Source organism: Cricetulus griseus, chromosome 7, assembly GCF_003668045.3.
Source record: "Cricetulus griseus strain 17A/GY chromosome 7, alternate assembly CriGri-PICRH-1.0, whole genome shotgun sequence".
In the NCBI taxonomy this organism is placed as follows: Eukaryota; Metazoa; Chordata; class Mammalia; order Rodentia; family Cricetidae; genus Cricetulus; species Cricetulus griseus.
Window position 1 is genome coordinate 76,078,430 of NC_048600.1, and position 21,605 is coordinate 76,100,034.

The 21,605-nt window shown below is 42.6% G+C and overlaps 1 protein-coding gene across 4 annotated transcripts in view; it reads left to right on the forward strand.

The window, feature by feature from the left end:
• The window catches only part of Specc1 (sperm antigen with calponin homology and coiled-coil domains 1), a 268,476-nt gene that overhangs the window by 101,698 nt on the left and 145,173 nt on the right, over positions 1–21,605 (forward strand). The window contains exon 1 of one of the 4 annotated variants that reach the window (XM_035447836.1): positions 10,087–10,291. The exons of the other annotated variants lie outside the window; for them this stretch is intronic. Coding sequence (XP_035303727.1) covers positions 10,252–10,291 — 40 coding nt within the window. The 5' untranslated portion in view covers positions 10,087–10,251. Of the gene's footprint in view, positions 1–10,086; positions 10,292–21,605 lie in introns of those variants that run through there. 4 annotated transcript variants of the gene reach the window in all.

Consider the following 21,605-nt stretch of genomic DNA (forward strand, 5'->3'; position numbering starts at 1 on the left):
TTGTGACTTTTTTACAATCAAGCCTTTGTTCACCCCCCTGAACAAAGAAGAGCCCAGAGCTGGGCCTTGTTGTTCAGGATTTGGTTGTCTACAACAAAGTGCCCTCCTGCTAGTGCAGACAAGAACGGAAAAGCGGTTCACTGGGAAGGGACCTGTCACCTCCTTCAAAAGGTCTTTCAGAATAACTCACGACAGGATGTGCTTTTTCCTTTAAAATCACACTCACTGTATCCTGCCCTGCCTGCTTCTCCTTCCTGCTTAATAATCCTTGATTGCTTTGAATAAAGTCCAGTTAAGGAGCCAGGCTCCTTCTGGGTCAGAGAAACCCCCACCCCCCACCCCTTCCCTTCTTAGCAGCCTGCCAGGCTGCAATCATGCTGATTAAATTCAATGAGGGCCCAGCTTCCTTTAGCTAGAAAACAGTACAGTACTAAGGCTTTGGCACTTATCTTACTTGACTGTTGGGGAGGAAAAAAAACCCCACACACATATCATAAAATTCATCTAAGGTGGGCAATTCAGTGATTTTTAGTAAATTGGCCAAGTTGTGACTGCCATCACAAACAAGTTTTAAAACAAGCTGTTAGTCCTCAAATCTCCCTTTCTGTTTCTAGTCACCAGGTTTCTATCACCTGTTCCAGCCAGCCACCGATCTGCTGTAGTCCGGATAGAACCTCCCTGTGCATTAGCTGCCACCTCTCCACAGTTGGTGTGTGTCTAGCATTCACCTAAGGAGCCCTCTGTCCAAGTCAGTCACTCGACTCTGCTACCTTCTGCTCATGCTCAAGCTTCTTGTGTGAACCTGGTTCTTGTTCAACAAGATGGCTAGGCTCATTAGGAGACCTGAGCTGTTTGTCCTTTTCCAGAAGGTGGGAAACTTGAATAAAGTAATGTACAAAATGGATACAGAAAATTATTTACTGAATAATTTGAACGTGTGGACTATTTTACCTTCTAGTATTTTGAGCACAGTGCACATAAAACTGCTTTAATTTTATTTTATTTTAGAGACAGGGTCTCTCTACATCTGACGGTCCTGGAATTCACTCTGTAGATCAGGCTGGCCTTGAACTCACAGACATTGCCTGCCTCTATCTCCCAAGTGCTGGGATTAAAGGTGTGCGTCGCCATGCCTGACTATTTGTATTTTGTAAGGAAAATGGCATTTATGCTTGTTAGCTTGAAAAGTAGAAAATAAAATAATGTCTTTTTAAAACTATTTCCTTTTTGTTTTAATGTGCATTGGTGTTTTGCCATGGGTGTCAGGTCTCCTGGAACTGGAATTACAGACAGTTGTGAGCTGCCATGTAGGTGCTAGGAATTGAACCTAGGTCCTTTGGAAGAGCAGTCAGTGCTCTTAACCACTGAACCATCTCTTCAGCCCCTCAACTATTTTTTTAAGAGAAAAATATAACATGATTTAATATTACTAGGTCTGGGTATATACCCAAAGAACTGAAGGTAGGAACTCTAAAAAGATTGTCATGATGGATTATAGTGGTGTAACAAGTGACAGGTAGATGTAATTCAAGTCTCCATTAACAGATATATACATGAATACTATGTGGTATGCTATGCATCCTTAAAACCCAGAACATTCTTGGGCTAGAGATGGCTTAGCAATTAAGAACAGTCCCTCTTGCAGAGGACCCAGGTTGAGTTGACAATATCCACATTGGGCGTTTTACAAAGGCCTGGCCTGTAACTCAAGCTCCAAAGGATTCAACACTCTCTTCTGGCCTCTGTGGGCATCTGTACACATATTGTCATACACACTCACACACTCACACACACATACTTTTTTTTTTTTTTTTTGAGACAGGTTCTTATTATGTAGCCCTAACTGGCTTGGAACTTGCTTTGTAATTCAGGCTGACCTCAAATTCACAGAGATCTGCTTGCCTCTACCTTCTGTGTGCTGGGATTAAAGATATGTACCATCTTATCAGGCCTGTATACATACAATTTTTGAAACAAAAAAAGAAATTCTGGCACATTCTATAACATGGAAGAGCCTCGAAGGTGTTGTGTTGAAACACAACAGTTACAGAATGGCAGATGTGATATAAATCCACTCCTGTGAGGTACCTAGAAGAGAAAAATCTATATACACAAAATAGAACAGTGGTTGCAAGGGGTTGTTGAAGAGGAATAGGGGGTTGGTGTTTAATGGCTATAGAACTTCAGTTTTTCAAGATGAAAAGTGTTCGGGAGATGGTCAATGGTGGTGATTGCATAATAGTGTAAGAAGACTTCCCACTGAAATCATATACAGTTAAACATGGGTAAAATGGTATGTGAATTTACCCCATTTTTTCCAAGATAGGGTTTCTCTGTGTGACATCCCTGGCTGTCCTGGAACTTGCTCTGTAGACAAGGCTGACCTCAGACTCATAGAGATCTACCTGCCCCTGTTTCCTGAGTGCTGGCATTAAAGACATGTGCCACCATTGCCTGGTTTTATCCCAATTTTTAAAATAAATTAAAAAGAGATTCAAAACGTGATGTCTCCATCATGTTGGCTCAGCAGCTAAAAGCATTTGTTGCTCTTGCAGCAACCCAGGTTTGGTTCCCATCATCCACATGGTGGCTCACAGACATCTGTAACTCCAGTTGTAGAGACCTTATGTCCTCTTCTGAATTCTGCAGGCATCAGGCATGCGCAAGGTACAAATATATATGTGCAGGCAAAACACTCATATGCATAAAATAAATTTTGACAAGAGGTACATAGGGAAAAATTGGAAAGTATTTTTAAAGTTAAAACATTATCTAAAAGACTCCCTTTTGGAAGTAACCTATATTAAAACATGGTGATTGTCGGGCAGTGGTGGTGCACACCTTTAATCCCAGCACTCGGGAGGCAGAGGCAGGTGGATCTCTGTGAGTTCGAGGCCAGCCTGGTCTCCAGAGCAAGTGCCAGTATAGGCTCCAAAGCTACACAGAGAAACCCTGTCTCGAAAAAACCAAAAACCAACCAACCAAAAAACATGGTGATTATTTTTTTATGCTTCTGTCTTGATAGTATAGTTTTCAAGTCTGGAAAAGCCTCTGGTAACCACTTTTCTGTTTTCTGTTCTTTTGAGGTCATCTTTTCCATATTGCACACACAAGTGAGATCAGGCAGCATTTCTCTGTGTCTACTTGCTTCACTTAGCATAATGTGCCAGTTCTACACATTGTTTTTAATGACAGAATTTAGTTTGTTAAAGGCCACATTGTATTCCACTAGTTATTTTTCCACATTTTCTTTATCCATTGATGGACACTCATTCCTTGGTGGGTGTCAATAATGTTGCAATGAATGTGGAGTACAGATATCTCTTCAAGACATCAATTTCAGCAATTTTTCATACCAGGAAATAGGGTTGTGGGTCATGTGGTAACCCAATATTTTTTTTTTGTTTTTTTTGTTTTTTTGCTTTTGATGAACCTCCATACTATTTTCAAAGTGGCTATACTAACTACAACCCCACCAACAGTATGTCAAGTTCTTTTTTCTCTGTATCCTCACCAACATTTGTAGTTTATCACACTTAACATTATCCTCTTGGTAATAATAACTATCCTCAGAGATGTGACGATATATCATAGTTTTAATTTGCATTTTCTTGGTGATAGAGATTTGAGCATTTTGACAAATGTCTGTTGGCTACTTATATTACTTGAAAAATGGCTGCTCAAATCTATTGTTCATTTTCAAAGAGCTGGAACTCCATACTGCATGGTGGTACACACCCTTAATGCCTGCAGAGTCAGGCAGATCTCTGTGAGTCTGAGGTTAGTCTGGCCTACAGTATAGTGAGTTCCACGACAGTCATGGTTACATAGTGAGACCTTGTCTCAAAAATCAATAAATAAAATTGTAGACTGATATTTGTCTTCTCATTTTAATAGAAATTTTATGGACACAAAGAATGTAAAACAACAACAATAGCATCAGGGTCTTACTATGAGCCCAGGATAGCATTGAGTGCATCACAGTCCTCTTGCTCCAGTCTCCCAACTGCTGAGATTACAGATGAAGCCACCATGCCTAGTTTCAAATAATTCTTTAGAGATTCAAATATTCATGACAGCCTTTGTCTGAGAAATTAATGCTTTAGTCAAATTGTGAGTAAATAAATTACTAACCTGTGAGGCTAACTGTAGTTATCAATTTGACACACCAAGAAAGGGAACCTCAACTGAAGAACTACTGCCATTAAGACTGGCCTATGAGTCTGTCTGTCGGGCATGGTCTTGATTGCTAGTTGATGTCAAGGAACCTAGTCTTCTGTGGGCAGAACCATCTGTAGGGAGTGGGCCTGGGTGGTATAAAAAAGGCAGTAGAATGTGAACTTAGGAGCAAGCCAATAAGCAGTATGTCCCAGTGATTTCTGCTTCAGTCCTTGTTTGACTTCCCTCAGCAATGGCCTGTGACCTGGAAGTGCCAGCCAAACAAACCCTTTCTCCCTCAAGTTGTTCTAGCACATCAACAGAGGAGCAAACCAGGACATAACTGAATTACCATGTGTTAGGTATTGGTGATGCAGAGATGAATCAGTGGGATCATTGCTGCTCAGGGAGGCTCCAGTCTCACAAGGAAGGATGGTTAGAACAGGGTAGGGATGTGAGGGAAATATAACATTTACAGGGTCTGTAAGTCCACTGGAAGAAAATACTAAATTCTGCCAAGGAGATGCCTGCACAAGAATTTTAAAGGTTCTAGTTGTGCCCACTTAGAAAATAAAATTGTATCATAACCAAATATCATATAGCTCGATAGATAGAGATTAGTGTCCCATAGTTCTAGAGGCTGGAAGTCTGAGGTCACAGACCCGGTTCTGATGAGGACTCTTTTCTTAAACAAGGCTATTTCTTCCCGTGTCTGCATGACAGAGGAAGGAGATGTCTTTCTCCTTCCTGTATCTGCATGACAGAGGAAGGAGATGTCTTTCTCCTTTTAAAGTTATCAGTAAGAGGAGGGTCTCACCATTAAGGCCTCATTTAACCATCACACTGGAGGCTGAGCTTTTAGCAGGCTCCTTTGGGGTGGCGGGGGGGGGGGATGGGGGGACACAGTTTGGTTCATAGCAGAGAAATAGGCACCTGCTGGGCAGCTGGGTTAAGGAGGGGTAGTGTCAGGTCAAAAGCACGGAGGCTTAAGACAAGCAGGCTATATTTTTAGAACTACAACTGGGTTTGAAGATGCTGGAATATAAAGTAGAAAGCATGCCACACTTTTGAAAGACGAAGCTAGAGTTGTCAGTGGCATTGAAGTCCTAGAACTTAAGAAGGACCTGGTGTGCCAAATCTTGGAAATGGGGACCTTATGTTTAAAATAGAGGGGAGTTACGGGGAGCTTTTGAACAGAGAGAGCATAAAGTCAGATTTGCATTTTTTATTTATTAGTTTATTATTTAATTTTTAAAATTAAACGTATGTATTTTATTTTATGTGAGACTGTTTGCCTGCATGTATGTATGTATACCATGTGTGGTTTTGGTGCCAGCAGAGGTCAGAAAAGGGTATTGGACCCTCTAGGACTGGTGTTAAAGATGGTTGTGAACATGTGGGTGCTGGGAATCGAGCCCAGGTCCCCTCCAAGAGCATAAACTGCTCTCATCTGCTGAGACACCTCTTCAGCCCTTGCATTTTTTAAAAGTAGGAACAAAGAGCAATTGGAGCTGCAAAGCTAATGCAGTCATCCTTGAAGGCAATGAAGGTCTGCATTGAACAGAAGGCAGTAGAGCCAAGAAAGATGTAAATGCAAACCCACATTAGGAAACATGAACTACAGAACTGACCGGATGTGACCAGATGTGGGAGTTGAGAGAATCAGAGGAGGCCAGGTTGGGCTGTTGTCTGGCTTTTATAAAGAGGTTTGGTAATGGCGTGCTTGACATTTTACAGAATTAATAAAATGACTCATCCGTTTCCAGACTCTTCGGATAAGCTTCGGATTCCTTTGTAAACAGAAGCTATGCCACTCTTAAAATCTTCATACACTCGGGTTATGTCTCATTAGGGAATGATTTGGGGAGGTTGGTCATCTTTTCTGAATCCATTCTTCACCTCTTTAAAAATGGTGAGGGGGTGTTGAACATGACTGAGTGTGGATTTTGCTCCACCATTGTCTTGGATAATTTATTTTCCTTAGTCCATGCATCTTAAAGCTCTGTTAGGATTTGTAGATTACAGAAGCAAATGTGATGCTTGTCTTTGACAAAATAGTTTTGTTGAAGAAATTAGATCATGGTATTGCCACGAAAAAGGAGTAATATTATTTTATATAAACAGTAAACACTAATGAAAGTATTATGTATTTAAGGGATGATTTATGTACAGTAGAGCCTATATGTTCATTGATTGATGGATTGACTCATTCATTCATGAATTCTCTCATGAAACTTAGTTTAGAAGGAGGACAATAACTAGTGTATAGTACCCTCACCATTTGTGGATGGGGACTATTTCAGTTTCAGTTACCTATCATTTCAAAGTCAACCATCATTTGAAAATATGAAGTATAAAACTCCAGAAACTAACAACTGATAAGTTTTAAACTGTGCAGTGTTCTGAGTAGCAAGCACAATGAAGTCTCATGGCATACAGCTCCAGGGTCTGAACCACTCTTTTGTTCAGAATGTCTATGCTCTATATACTGCCTTCCTGTTGGTCAATTAGTAGCCATCTTCCTTATCAGATCCCCTGTCACAGCATTACAAAGCTATGTGCAAGTAACCTGTATTTTAGTAATGGCCCGAAAGCATGGGAGTAGTGACATTGGTAATATGGATATGCCAAACAGATACCATAAAGTGCTTCCCTTAAATAAAAAAGTTGAAAATTCCTAATAAGGACAGAGGAAAAAAAGCATATAGTTGTAAAGTACTGTCAGTCTCTAACTGTGCCTAATTTATAAATAAAGTTTTATCAGAAGTGTGTGTAATGGAAGAAATACAATATAAATAGGTCTTGGTACTATCTGCAGTTTCACGCATTCACTGGAGGTTTGAAACTTATCCCCCATGGGATAAGTGCTACTATACCCAGTGGCAAAGAGTGTCTTGGGAGTTTCACAAAGTAGGGGAGTGCATTTGTTGGTCTGGTGTTGGTGTGATGAGAGCAGCCTTTGAAGGGGACTTTCAAGCCCAGATCTAGGCGATGAGTCATAGGATCTATGCAGCTTGAGTGTCTGGGGGAAGTGCATTCCAGGAAAAGGAAACAGTAAATGCAAGCTCCATGGGTGGGAGTGTGCTCAGCTAATTTGAGGAGTGGTGAAGAGGCAGAGGAGGAGGGTCCATTGCAGGGGAGGGTGAAGAATTACCCATTTTGGCTAGGCTTACAAACAGGGGCAGGAAAAAGAGAAAGGACACTGCTTAGGAAGTGGTTACAGAAACCCTGGTAGGAGGTAACAGTCGCTTGGACTCTGGGATAGCAGGGGTCTGGTAAGTCCTGAGACATGTGAGCTTTACAAAAATATTTGGCCTTCATGACAGGATTTGCTGATAGACTTGATGTGAGAGGAATTGAAGTTGTTGACCTGAGTCAGTGGAGAGATGGAGCTTTTAATTATGGAGATAAAGAAGATACAAAGACACATCTATGGGAGAAAATCCAGACATAATGTTTTGTTCTAGTAAAGTAGGGTTGCTTCTTAGACCTTTCTGAGCGCTTGTCACCTGGTGGTATCAAGAAGGCAATGAACTCAACAAAAGTCTGTGGTTCAAAGAGGGGCCAGGCTGGCCCCACACTGGTGTAATTTAAAGCTACAAAGTTGGGAAATGAAGAGTGAAAGAGAGTCACATAGCAGAGCTTTAGAACACTACAGCTTTAGGATTCTACAGGGTCTAGAGGTGAGAGAGAAGCACCAACAAAGAGAGTGAGGCCATCCAGAAGATGCAGCCTAGGAGAACATAGGGCCCAGAAAACGTGAGTTTTGAGATGTAGAGAGTGACCAAAGGTGTCCTAAGAAGATGGGTAGGAAGAACCCAAGGTTGGGGTAAACGTATTATCATTACTCTGCTAAATTGACATAGGGTCAAACTGTATCTCTAGACCGATAGAGTAACCTGCAGCCCTCAGACCTCACCAGAGAAGTTTTTGTGTAGATGATGGTTAACATAGAAGCTCAAAACTCATCAGAGTGCAGAGAGAGCGTCAGTGGAGCTAAGACATCTGTATTTCTCCAATCCAAGGCTCAGGGACCTGTGGTGATAAATTGTTTATGATCTAATAAAACAACTGGAGATCAAAACACAAAGGTAGCCACAGCCAGAGAGACAGACAGTAGACAGTAGTGCTACACACTTTTAATTCCAGCAGCCATACTAGCTAGCCATAGAGGCCAGGCAGTGGTGGTACACTTGGGACTTGGGAGACAGAGGAAGAGGGAAACTGATCCATTCTAGAAGAGAAACAGCTCACACAAAGGTGATATCAGCACTTGGAATCCCATCCCTTTAATCTCATCTTTTGAGAGGTATATAAGATAGGAGTCGAACATTCAGTTTTCAGTCTCAGAGATTTATTCTCCAGCCATGCTGAGAACAGGATAGACCTTTCAGTCTGAGGTAGAGGTAAGAGCTAATATCCGGCTGCTTTGCTTCTCTGATCTTCAGCCTGTACCCCAAATATCTGTCTCTGGGTCATTTATTATTTATGTTACCGGGACCCTCACAGAAGAAGGGTTGGAAAGAGTCTAAGAGTTGGAGGTCAGTCATGGAGGACGAAAGTAAAACGGTGTCTTTTGGACATACAAGATCGCTGCACTCATGAACTCATAACCTGTTAACATTCTAGCATGGAGAGGGAAGGGGCTGGTTCACCAGCTGAGAAGCTATGGACAGGTGATAGCTACAAGGGGAGCAAGAGTTAGCTTTCTTTAAGGGGTGTGTCCTTCAAAGAAAGGCTACAATGGACGGTCCACATCTAGAAGTAAATGGGCAGTACAAATTGGATTTGATGAATTATCTAAAAAAAAAAAAAGACAGAAGTTAGGGGACTTGAGTAGGGAGGGGTAGATCTGGAAGGAGTTAGCTGGAGGAGTTGGGGTAGATGTGATCAAAATACACGAATTTCTCAGAGAATTAATAAACAACAACAAAACCAAGCAGTGTTCCTTCAGCATGAGTAGCTCAGGCCTTCAATCCGAACACTGGGAAGTCAGAGGCAAGCAGATCTCTTGTGAGTTGAGGTCAGCCTGGTTTATATAGCAAGTTCCAGGAGAGCCAAGGCTGCATACAGAAACCCTGTCTCTGTCTCATGACAACAATAAAAATACCAACAACCAGCTAAGAAACAAAGCGGTGTTCATTTAGGCGGGGGAAAGGACCAGTCATTCCATTCGTTATTATGCCTAAGTATGGTCACGGTTAGGTTTAGTTAGGTCTGGCTGTTTCAATTGTAGGATCAAAGATGGACAGGGTCGTTTCCCTACAACCATTCATTTCTGACAACAGTTTCTGCTTCTCATTGGCATTGGGTCGTGTCAGCTTGGTTTTTCTTCCCCTGTTTGCTGAGAGTTGTTTGTCCCACGTTCATTCATTTGGTCCGTCTGCATTCATTCATTCTCTCGGTTTAGAAATATTTATTGAACGTCTGCCCTGTGTCAACCCTAGGTTTTTCTTGTTCAGATCTTATTTCTCACGTGTGAGACTTCACCTTGCCTGTGTGCACTTGGCTTCAGCCTTCAACAGTGGGGTTTTTCCAGCCTACCTTGTTCTCCGCCTGGGCTGCAGTTCTCCGCCTGGGCGGGTAGAGAGAGGCCCGAAGTCGGTCATCCGACAAAGGGCCGGGAGGGGCTCTTTGGACACTTGGAGCGGCATGCAGATGAGAGGGCGGGCCTCGCTTGACAGACAGCAAGGAGTTGAGGTGGGCAGGCCGCAGGATGCAGATGAGAGGGGCGGGGCACGCCAGGCAGACATGGAGCAGCCCAGGGGGCGGGGCTCGCCTGACAGATTACAAGGAGTCGAGGAGGGCGGGTCGCTTCGGTCAGGCGGGATGCAGATGGGATGGGCGGGTCACACCGGGCGGGTATTGAGGAACCCAGAGGGCGTGGTCTATGCAGATGAGGGGGCGGGGTCCGCCCGCGGGCGCGAGGAGCGGCTCTCTGGCCGCCGGGAACTGGAAGGCGCTCGGCTCTTTCTTTGACTGGAGCGGACCAGCGGCCGCCACCGCTTCACTAGCCCGAGCAGGCGCGCGCTGCGGCACGGCAGCCACTCGGTCCGGGACCTGCCAGCCCGCGGCCATCGGAGTCTGCCGAACATGGGCAACCACTCGGCGAAGCCGGAGGAGCCGGAGCCAGGTCTGTGGGGTGCGGGTCGCGCCCCCTCACCGCCACGCCCTTCCCCCACTGCGGCCCGCCGCGCAGGGGCGCGAGGCAAGGTGAACTTCCCGGGCCGTGAGTCTCCGCTCTGGAATGCGCTAATGGGGTTGTGAAATTTACCTGTGCTCGCCGGGCTGCCTGCCGGGGCGGGGCAGGCGCTGCAGGCGGCGGTCCGGCGGGGGTCCTCGCTGTGGCCCCAGTCCCAGCCCCCAAGCCAGGAGGGCATCTGAGACGAAAAGTGTGACTTGGCAGCGCTTTTCTGGTTCTTTGTCCATTTTGCAGTGAGCCATTTGCATACCACACACTTTCTGGAGTCCCACAGAAGGTGGCGACCCATCAGCTGATTTTGCTACTCGTGCTCAGACTAAGGACTTGATTGTGACTTGTTTCTGACCCCAAATAATCTGGGTCTCTTCTAGGATACCAGAAACGTATCGGTTTATCAACTTTTTATTTGCTTGGAAATGAAGCGAGCTCGATGGGGAGTCAGCTGGGTTCCGGTTTTCATCTTCTGTTTGCTCTGACTGGACTCCGCTCAGGTTTAGATGCTGAACACCACGGGTGTATTTAAAACAGAACCGTGATGTGAATTAAATGGGATTGAATTTAGCTGCAAAAATGGCATTCTGGCCTATTGGAAAGATTTTGGGGCAGGTTGACCAGTCAGAACTATTAAAATTTTTTCAAAGTAGTAGTGATTTTTTTTTTATAGCCCAAGCCTTTTTTTTTTTTTTTAATCTTTAAAAAAAAAAAGCTTCCCGTTTGTTCAGCTTTGTAACTCTGCCATGGCTTCAACACTATTCCATTTACCGCTCCTTAAGAAGGAATACACTCTTGTGACACATTTTGTGCACATGGAACCTCCTTAGGCATTGCTAACTTGTTTTCTGTTTGTTTTAGACTTAGGTCTCACAGCGGGAACCCCGCTGCCTGGGCACATAACACAAGCAGATTTTGGTGCTATTTTGTCTTTACCAGGGCAGGGGTTTGAGACAGCCCAGTTTTGTTAGCGGTTGTATTTTAGGAAAGCCCATGTCGGTGTGTCAAAACAGGACGGTTCTAAATGCCTCTAAACAGCAGTTTTCCCCGGAAAAGGAAAAACAATCATAGTAGCAATTTTTAAGTGTTTAACTTGGAAGGCAGTTATGCTTCTTTCTGTACTACCAAGGCTGATGCTTTTAACTTGAGGACAGTATTGAGGATCCGAGGTAAAGTGACTTGTCCAATGACTTACTCTGAATCTGGAGCGGTGCTCCATGTATAACCCCAGTCATCTTAACCTCCGTCCATCGCTCTTCATTCACACCCTAGCCCCTTTGGATCTGGACCAATGCCATTGCCTTCCTGACACTTGTGGAACATTGGGCTTATTAGACCAGCCATTACTCAAAACTTTGACAGCCACTCTGGAATCTGAGGGTGAAGAAAGAAAAACTCTTAGGGGTGGATTATTGTGTAGATTACATAGGAGTGTCACACAGCCGTTACCTGAACTTTTTTTTTTTTGTACAGAATAATCAATAAATGTAAAATAAGGATTGTTTATTCTACTGAGAAAAATTTGGATGAGCTAACTTGTTGATGAACTCGGTAAAGGATATATACCTGTCAGCACCAAAGAATTGTGAGACACTATTATTTCCTTTACTTAAAAAAAATGAGGAGATTGTTGCTGTTGTTGTTCAGTTGTTTGGTATTCTGATTTCCAAGTGCCCTTATATTTTACAGCTCTCTAGTGATTAGGAAGTTAAAAGATATGTGTATGCCAGTGGCTTAATTTATCTTAATGTTTGTGTTGTTGGGATGGAACTCAGGGTTTTGCACATGCTAAGCACATGCTCTACCACTGAGCTCCATCCCCAGCCCTTTGTTGTGGGTTTTCAAAGTGAGTATGATTTCAGAAAGGGAATTCATTCTAACTCGATGCAAAGAGATACTTGATTGGAATCTTGGTAAAGGCTTTAAATACTGGATGGACTCTTGGCTGAAAGGATAAATATATTTTCAATAATGCCTTCATAAAATGCTGTGAAAATTACTGGTGAGATTCTAGTAAGTTGAGTTCTGTGCAGGTTGAGTGTGCAGTTGTTGGTGCATTGAACTAGAATCTGAACGAGTACTTCTGCAAAGGACCAAAGATGAGGGTAGTGGTAGGAGAGAACTATGAGGCTGGAAGAGGCAAGAACACCTGAGTCTGAATGTCATGAAGTTCCTCCACTATGTTAGCTGTATCCTTTGGGAGCTGACACTCACGATTGCATGAGATTGGATACAGGAAGTAAGACTAATGGAAGACAAAGAGAAGGGGAAGCAGAATTGATGAGGGAAACCCTCAGATGGTAATACAGATGCAGGGAGAACCTCAGAATGATGCTGATATGATGAAGTCTTAGCCTGCTGGTGGGTTCTGCAACAAAGCTGACCACGGGAGATTTTAAGCTTTCTGCTACACCCCCCCCCCCCCCCCGTCCTTCTGCTGTGGAAGGTCATTGGCCAGAACCATGTGGGTTAAGTGGGATCATAGGATCCCACTTAACAGTGGGTCTGAATGGTATTCTATCTCAAATACAGATTTTAGTGATGTCCCTTTAGGGCTAACTGGCAACAGTACCTCAGATGTTTGGACAAGGAGGTTTTATTTAAAGGATAAATGGGGGTGAGTGAGATGGTTCAGTGGACAAAAGTGCTAGATACCAGGTCTTTTTATTTGTTTATTTATTTTTGATTTTTGTGACAGGGTTCCTCTGTGTAGCCCTGGTTGTTCTGGAACTCACTGTTTTGGTGGAAGCTTCACCTCAGCCCCTAGCATTCATATACCCAAAGATCTAGAATGTTCTGGTGGAAGTTCCACCCCAAGCCTCCTCCCTTATCACTCTCCAAACCCTGATGCATCTCAGAAAGCCCAACAAATGGTGACCCCCTCCCCCAGAGATGCTTAAGACCACTTCCTTTAAACTGTCCTCCAGAAAACAGACTCCTGATTTGTGGTTTTCCTGTCTGGTCTCTCAATCCTGTCTCCTCTGGGGGGGAGGGGAGGGGTGCTGGAACGCCATCTGGGAGCGTTGTATCCATTAAATGTGGGGTTTTTCTAATTCAGTTTGATTTGGTCTGATTTGGATTGTTTCGTTGGTGGTAAGACTTATTGGGGATGTAGAAACTTTTCATTTCCTGTGTAGACCAGGCTGGCCTCGAACTCACAGAGATCCACCTGCCTCTGTTTCCCAAATGCTGGAATTAAAGAAGTATGCCACCACCACTGGCTAGATACCAAGTCTTAACATCTTGAGTTCAATCCCTGGAATCCACATGGAAGAAGGAGAGAACCAGTTTGTGCAGGTTGTCTTCTGACCTTCCCTCCACCACATACAAGTAAACAAATAAATTAGTAAGGAGTAAATGAATGCACCCTTCTCTCAGACCCCTCATGCAGGCTTGAGAGGGCTGATTGCATAGGCCCATTCTTCAGGTCGTGCTCCACCGTCCTCAGAGGGGGTATTTAGGCAGAACCCAACTCCTTAGCTGCTGTTGCTGCTGCTTTTATAGCTCTGTGGCAGCTACAATGCGACAAGGTTCTCCTTATGTCTGTGGTCTTCTGAGTTAGTTCATTGTAAGTTGCTATGGTATTGGCAGGATAGTAAGAGAAATGATCAGGTTAAAGACAGAAGTTCAGGGGGCTAGAGAGATGGATCAACCATTAAGGACTCTGACTGCTCTTCCAAAGGACCTGGGTTCAAATCCCAGCACCCACATGGCAGCTAACAACTGTCTGTATTTCCAAGATCTGACACTTTTACACTGACTTACCTGCAGTCAAAACACTAATGCACATAAAATAAAAGTAAATTTTTTAAAAAAGTTAACTAAAAAAGTGACCCAAGTTCCAGGTTCAAGGGCAGTTAGAAGAGCATGGTGAAGGCTATATCCCTTACTTGCTACAGGGTCTAGTTAACAGCCCTTCCATTTCTAGGGAGGTTGCCATAGGGCTATGGTCTGTGTGCTGTTTAAAGGCATCTGGGTATAGCAGTGGACAAGCCCAGCCAGCTTGGAGTTCTGTTGACCCAGAGGGAGGGGTGCCATTTTATAATTTTGCCTAGAAGATGAGCTGAGAAGGCTTTTCCTAGTCATAGTACAAGCTGGGGTATCTGTTTAATATTAGTTTTAAATTTGCATTGAGAGTTTAAAAATGAACATAAATGATATAAAATGAAAGAAGTTTCCTTCTGTAGCACCTTCCTTGCGTCACATGCTATTCACTATAGTTAATGATAACTATTGTTACAGATGAATTTCCAAAATAACCTTTAGCACAACTGGCCCATTTTCTTCTCCCATCTCAGTCTACTGTGAGCTAGGGACCATAAGGGAGCTCCTACATTGTCGTGGATATACCCACACTCAGAGAGGATGGTGGATCCTACCAGAGGCTTTAGGGTTTGAGGATGAAAGTGGTGCATGCCATTTCTGCCTGCACTCAATATGCTAAACAGCCACACAGCTCCAGACACTTAAGAGACTGGAGGTGTCTCTGCAATGGCCAGGTAGAGGACAACATGGCCAGTGGTGAACACTTGAAGTCTATTTACAAACATAAGCATTCTCAACCGTATTTGTGTCAGTATTGCTTTATAAAAATTTCAATCTGAACTCAAGAGGCAGAGGCAGGAGAATCTCTAAGTTTGAAGCCAACCTGGACTAAAGAGCAGATTCCAGGACAGCCATAGCTGTTACACAGAGAAACTCTGTCTCAAAAACAAACAAACAAACAAACAAATTTTTGGCGATGACTAGCAGACAGGCATTTATATAAGTGCCTGCTCCTTTATCCACATTTGTTTCATTCCTCTGTCCATCTGTTCATCTCTCCATTCATCTGCCCATCTTTTCGTTTTGATTTGCTTTTAAGACAGTGTCCTATAGGCTCACCGTGAGCTCACTGTGTAGTTGAACCTTGAACTTATGATCCTCCCACTTTCACTTCCCAAGTGCCGGCCTTACAGGTGAATGCTACCACTTCTGGGTTTTTTTTGCAGCCGTGAGGATCAAGCCCAGGGTTTTGTGTATGATTAGCAAGCACTACCAACTGAGCTAATCCCAGCCCCATTTTCTTTATTTAGAAAGGGTCTTTCTACATTGCCCTGGCTGTGGTGAGATATTGTTTATGATCTAATAAAGCTTGCCTGGAGATCAGAATGCAAAGCTAGCCACAGCCATAGAGGCCAGGCAGTAGTAGCACATACCTTTAATCCCAGAACTCAGGAGACCGAGGCAGATGGGTCTATGTGAATTCAAGGCCACCCAGGGTTATATGAGAGTGAATCAGTCTAAAAGAGAAACAGATCTCATGCCCTTAATCCCAGCATTAGAGAGGTATATAAGACAGGAGCAGGGTATCAGTGCTGGCAGTTAGTCTCCAGCTATGCTGAGGACAGAATTGCGCCAGCCTTGGTAGAGGTAAGAGTTCTCTGGTGGCTTGGCTGCTTTGCTCTTCTGACCTTCAGCTTGAACCCTAACATCTGTCTTTGGGTTTTTACTAATCAAGCTACACATGGCTGTCCTTGAACTCACTATGTAGACCAGACTGGCCTTGAATTCAGAGATCTACCTGCCTCTGCCTTTCTAGTGCTAGGTTAAATGCATGTACCACTGTGCCTGGCTCCATTTTATTTTTTGATATAATTCAAAGACATTGTGGTTATGTCTACAAGTCTATGTAATATTCTATATCTTTACTGTTTTTGATTAACTTTCATGGTTCAACACTAAATCTTGCTGTGAAAGTAGAGGAACTAAATGCATTTTCACTATTATATCTCTTGTGCCCCATTTCTGCAAGTCATAGATAAGTTATAATTTCACTACATAACAATTCCAGACCAGCCAAGGCCATATAGTGAGACCCTGTCTAAAAGAAAAAAGGAATCTAATTGCTTTGTTAGTATAAAATACACAAGGTGGCTGTACAGATGTGCACTGCTAAATTCTGGTATATTGTTATACCAAACTTGTTTTTATAAACTTTGGTATATATTTAAAAACCTAGGAGGTAAAGCATGTGGTTCATTGGAAGAGCATATGTTTGGCATGTGCAAGACCCTGGTTTCAACTCTCAACAGATTCCTCCTCCCATTAAAAAAGAACTTAAAAACTTTTTAAAAAATCTACTCTTCACCATCTGTATTTCTTCATTAACTTTAGGCAGTGTGCTTGGCTTTGTACTAAGTACTCTTAAGTCTCTGGTTCCTTTTTCTTAGTCTGCCTCTCTAGTTCCTAGTCAACTAACTTCCTTCCTTCCCTCTTTCTCTTCCTCCCTCCTTCCCTCCCTCCTTCCTCCTCCCCTACTCTCCCCACTTCCCTTCCTTCCTTTCTTCCTTCCTTCCTTCCTTCCTTCCTTTTTTTTCCTTTCTCTTTCTACAGGATTTCTCTGTGTAGCACTGGCTGTCTTGGAATTCTCTGTAGACCAGTCTGGCCTTGAACTCAGATCTGCCTGCCTTTGTGTCCGAAGTGCTAGGATTAAAGGCGTGTGCCACCACTGCCCTACTTAAATTCAGATTTTAAAAACCTCTTCGTAATATAGACATCAGAACTTAAACAAGGAGGTGGTCATGATGCTTCTCTATCTAGATTCAAGTTATATTTTACTTAATTCTGGTCATTATTTTGTTTATTTTGAGTCAGGATCTCTCTGTTATGTAGCTCTGGCCATTGTGGACTTGCTATGTAGAACAGGTTGACAAACTCACAGAGATCTAGGGCTTCTGCCTCCCAAGTGCTGGGTAAATTAAAGATATGTGCCACTATTTCCAGCCTATCCTGGTCATCCCCCACATTCAAATCTGCATGCCCCCTGATTGATTTGTACTTCTTTTGCATTTACACTGTCTAGATATTTCCCCAACTAACTCCAAAGGCCTTTGGCTTGACAGATTGCCTACTTTTTGTATGTTTTCCATATTTTAAGTCAGTATCTTTTTTTTTGTTTTTGTTTTTTGTTTTTTTGAGACACGGTTTCTCTGTGTAGCTTTGGAGACTATCCTGGCACTCGCTCTGGAGACCAGGCTGGCCTCAAACTCACAGAGATCTGCCTGCCTCTGCCTCCCGAGTGCTGGGATTAAAGGCGTGTGCCACCAATGCCCGGCTTAAGTCAGTATCTTTCTTGATAGTAAAGCAGTTGTGATTTTTGATTTATCTGTGGTTCTTGGCTTCATTTGACTTACAAGGTCATGCTACTAAAATAATAAAAACAGCCCGTTAAAGACACAGGATACAAATTTTCTCAACTGAGTGGGTAGACATTTCACAATGGTAAAATCATAATCTCTAATTAGTACACTAACTGATAAAACACTGGAAGAATTTAATCATGTGCCATACAGAAACTATCTTTCAGGATGTTCATAGAATGGTTAAAATGTTGACCTGTTCTAAAGACAGAAAATACCATTAGAGTCTTTAAGGGAATTTTTACTGGTCACTCTGTGATCATAATGCAATAAAACTATAAATAACAAAAGTTGAAATTTTAAAAACCATTTGGAAAGTTTTGACTCACTAGGAGTTGAAAACTGTTCTTACAGATCATTTAAGAAAATAGTTGAGGTACTGATGAAGTTACAAACAATAAGCAAATCCATCTTATGAAAGGTTCTATTATCAAGTAAGAAAAAATGAAAAGGAATGAAGTCAGTACTAGAACATTAGGAAACAGCCAGCAGAGCAGGCTTGGGGCTGCAGAACCCATGTCCCAGCCAACACGAGGACTATTTAGCCTAGGAGTTGCAAGCCAGGCTGGACAACAGAAAAAAGACTGTCTTTTCTGCTTTTCTCTGTCCTTCGTATGTGGCACATGGATGGCACTTAGTGTTTGTTGAGAAAATATGAAAGAACAACAGCAACAATAACAAAAACAAAAAACAAACAACCCATCTGGAGTGAAAAATGCAGAAGTGAAATTTTGTTAACACAACGAAGTAGATAAAGCTACATTTAGATTCAGAAAAAAAAAATAGCCCCAGATTAACTGTATAAAAATACTTGGGGGGCAGCCTATAAAATGCTTACTGTGCAAGCATGAGAACCTGACTTTAGATCCCCACCACCCATACACAAAGTTGCACATAGCAGTGTGCACCTGTAGACTCAGCATCAGGGAGGATTATACAGAAAAGTCTCTGGGGCTCAATCACCAGCCAGTCTAGGCAAATCCACAAGCTCTGTGAGAGACTCTGTCTCTAAAAATGTGGTGGAGAGCAATGTTCCAAAGTGGAGATCTTGTTTCAAAAAACAAGGTCATTTTGACTTCTGGTCTAAACATGTGTGTCTGCACACACACACATACACACACACACACACACACACACACACACACACAGAGAGGGAGAGAGAGAGAGGGAGAGAGAGAGAATTCATGTTATAAGGGAATTTGGAGGGTTTTGTTTGTTTAAGGTAGAATAAAAAATAAAAATAAATTTTGATAAAATCAAAATTCTCCAGAAAACCAAAATTTAACAAAATCAATTTATAAAGACAAGAAACAGACCTAGGAGTACAGCTCAGTGAAAAAGTATGTAAGTAGCATATGTGAGGCCTTGGATTTGATCCTTATGAGAGTAGGGGGAGGGGAAGGAGATGGAGGAAGAGAAAGGAAATTAAATATTTGTACACACAAGGAATCTTGGAAGAAATCAGAAAATAACTTCAAAATACCTTGAGCCCAGATGGTTTGATAGATTTTTTCACTTGTGAGGAAGATGAACTTTTCTGTGTTAAAAAGTAGTTCGACATTTTGTAAAGATGTTGTCTTTCAGAAAGGCAAGTAATGACTTAATGTATATGTAAATTATTCTCTTTTTTTAAGATTTTATTTATTGATTATCTGTACAACATTCTGCTTCCATGTATATCTGCACACCAACCAGAAGAGGGCACCAGGTCTCATAATGGATGGTTGTGAGCCACCATGTGGTTGCTGGGAATTGAACTCAGGACCTCTGGAAGAGCAGTCAGTGCTCTTAACCTCTGAGTCATCTCTCCAGCCCCCATGTAAATTATTCTTACTTGGTAAATAACAGAAAACTTACAATGACCATCAAATCTGTATCTGTTGTGTAGGAACAGATAGATGAAAAAGGAAGAGAGTTATTGTGCGTTTTCTGTTGTTATGAATTCTATTCCCCTGGAGCCATAAACTAAAATAATTCCTTTCTTCCTTAAGTTGCTTTTGGTCATGGTATTTTATCACAGTGACAGAAAAGTAACTAATATACATTCTAACTCAAGGGAATGTTTGGATTTGCCTTTTAGATATGTCTGGATATTTATAATTCTTTGAATTGTTTACCTCTCTTTTGAGATTTATTATTTAATGTGTATGAATATTTTGTCTACATGTATGAATATGTGTACCACATGTGTGCCTGGTGTCCTTGGAGGTCAGAAAGGGACATTTGGATCCTCTGGAACTGGAGTTATAGACATTGTTGAGCTACCATGTGGGTGCTGGGAACAGACCTGGGTCCTCTGCAAGACCAACAAGTGCTCTTAACCATTGAGCCAATTCTTCAGCCCCAAATTGTTTTTCCTGTGGCTCTAGTGAGGTCAGAGTGGTTTATGCAGCACTACTGATGCCTGTAAAAACATGTGCAGGTCTCTATGGATCCTGTGAAGGCTACTGTGATAGTACTTCTTCCAGAACATAGTCCAGCTAGCTCAGCCTCTTGTTAGTCTCCTACATCTTTATGACATCTTCTTCCTACCTTCATCTTCAGCATCTACTTCCAATAGATGCCGAGTGCCCAGTTGTGTCTTAATTCTCTGCATAGTCCTCTGGATAGAGCTCTAATGAACTGAGCCCTTCAGTAGTCTTCCTACAGAGGACCTTTGAGTTTTATAAGGGAGATGGATCCAGGTACAGAAAATGCTGCTCAACTTGAGACCCATGGTTACAGGGCACACTGGAGCCATCATAGAGCCAGTAGACCTCCATTCAGCTCCGCCAGTTCCTAATGTTCTGGTCCTTGCACGGAGACTGTGAGTGTTAAGATGGATTGGATTGGATGGACAGGGATTCTGGCACTCAGGAGCCTCAGAATAGTGATTGTTACAGCTCGGATGGAAAGGTATTCTGGCAACCGGGGGCCAAGGAATACCACAGGCCACAACCCTGCTTCAGGGACAGGCCTCCCCAGTGTATCAGCTGGTCCCACCCAAACCTCATTCAAGAGATTTATTGGGAGGGAAGAATCCAAGAGAGTGGCTGCCCTCTGCCCAACAGCCAGAAGCTGAACAGACACAGGGTTTATATCGGGATTTCTTGGGGGGGGGCGGAGCTTTTCCAGGATTGGGATTGGTCAGATTTCTGTCCTTGAGCTCAGACTGGCTAGACCTTGTGCTCAGGGATTGGTGGTTTTCTGCACAGGTTTAGGGTCAGATTTGGCTCTGATTTCAGAGCCAAAGTGTGTTTCTTTCACTGGTCCTTTTTTTAGCCCTTCCACTCTAATTTTAGGGTCAGGGTATATTTCTTTCACTGACTTTGATTCCAGGGACAAAGTGTGTTTCTTTGGCATTGGTTTCAGGGTCAGGGTGCATTTCTTGGTTCTGTTTCTTTGGCTCTGCTCAGGGTGTGTTTCTATAGATGGCCCTTTTTCCTTAAACCCTACTTCCCTGAGTTTTGGTAACTCATGATGATTAAAGATACTCTTTTATTAGTATCTTCCTCTGCTTATTTTCTTTTTTAATCTTCTCACTTTAGAACAATGAGTGTTTGTTTTGAGTCAGGGTCTTGTTCTGTATTCCTGGTAGCCTGTTCTTGCTATGTAGACCAAGCTTGGAAAACCTACAGCCTTAGCCTCCTGAGTTCTGGGATTATGGCCATGTACCTTGATGGATAGCACAATTAGTCCTGTTCCCTTGACCCTCCCCTCATTTCCATCTAATTGTCCCAAATGTAACCTTATTGTGGATAAATGTTAATGATTAGGGCTTATGATAAACCTGGAAAAGTAAAGTCACAAATTAGACCCAAAACTATAAATAGTGACCTCCAAAGCCCTTGAAAATCTTCTTTATTTTATGTGGCCACAAGCTCATCTCTTTTCTCTAATGGGTCCTGCATTCCTCCCTAAAATCAACAGCCAAATTGAACAAAAAATCTTGGAGGTCAAATTATCAGCAGTTTAACCTTTTGATCTCAAAATAGATAAAACAAAGAGACTATTCACTGTGCTTATAAAAGTATTAGGAAGTTATCTGTTGTTAGTTATATTCTGGTCTCTCATTTTCTTTCAATCTGAAAACA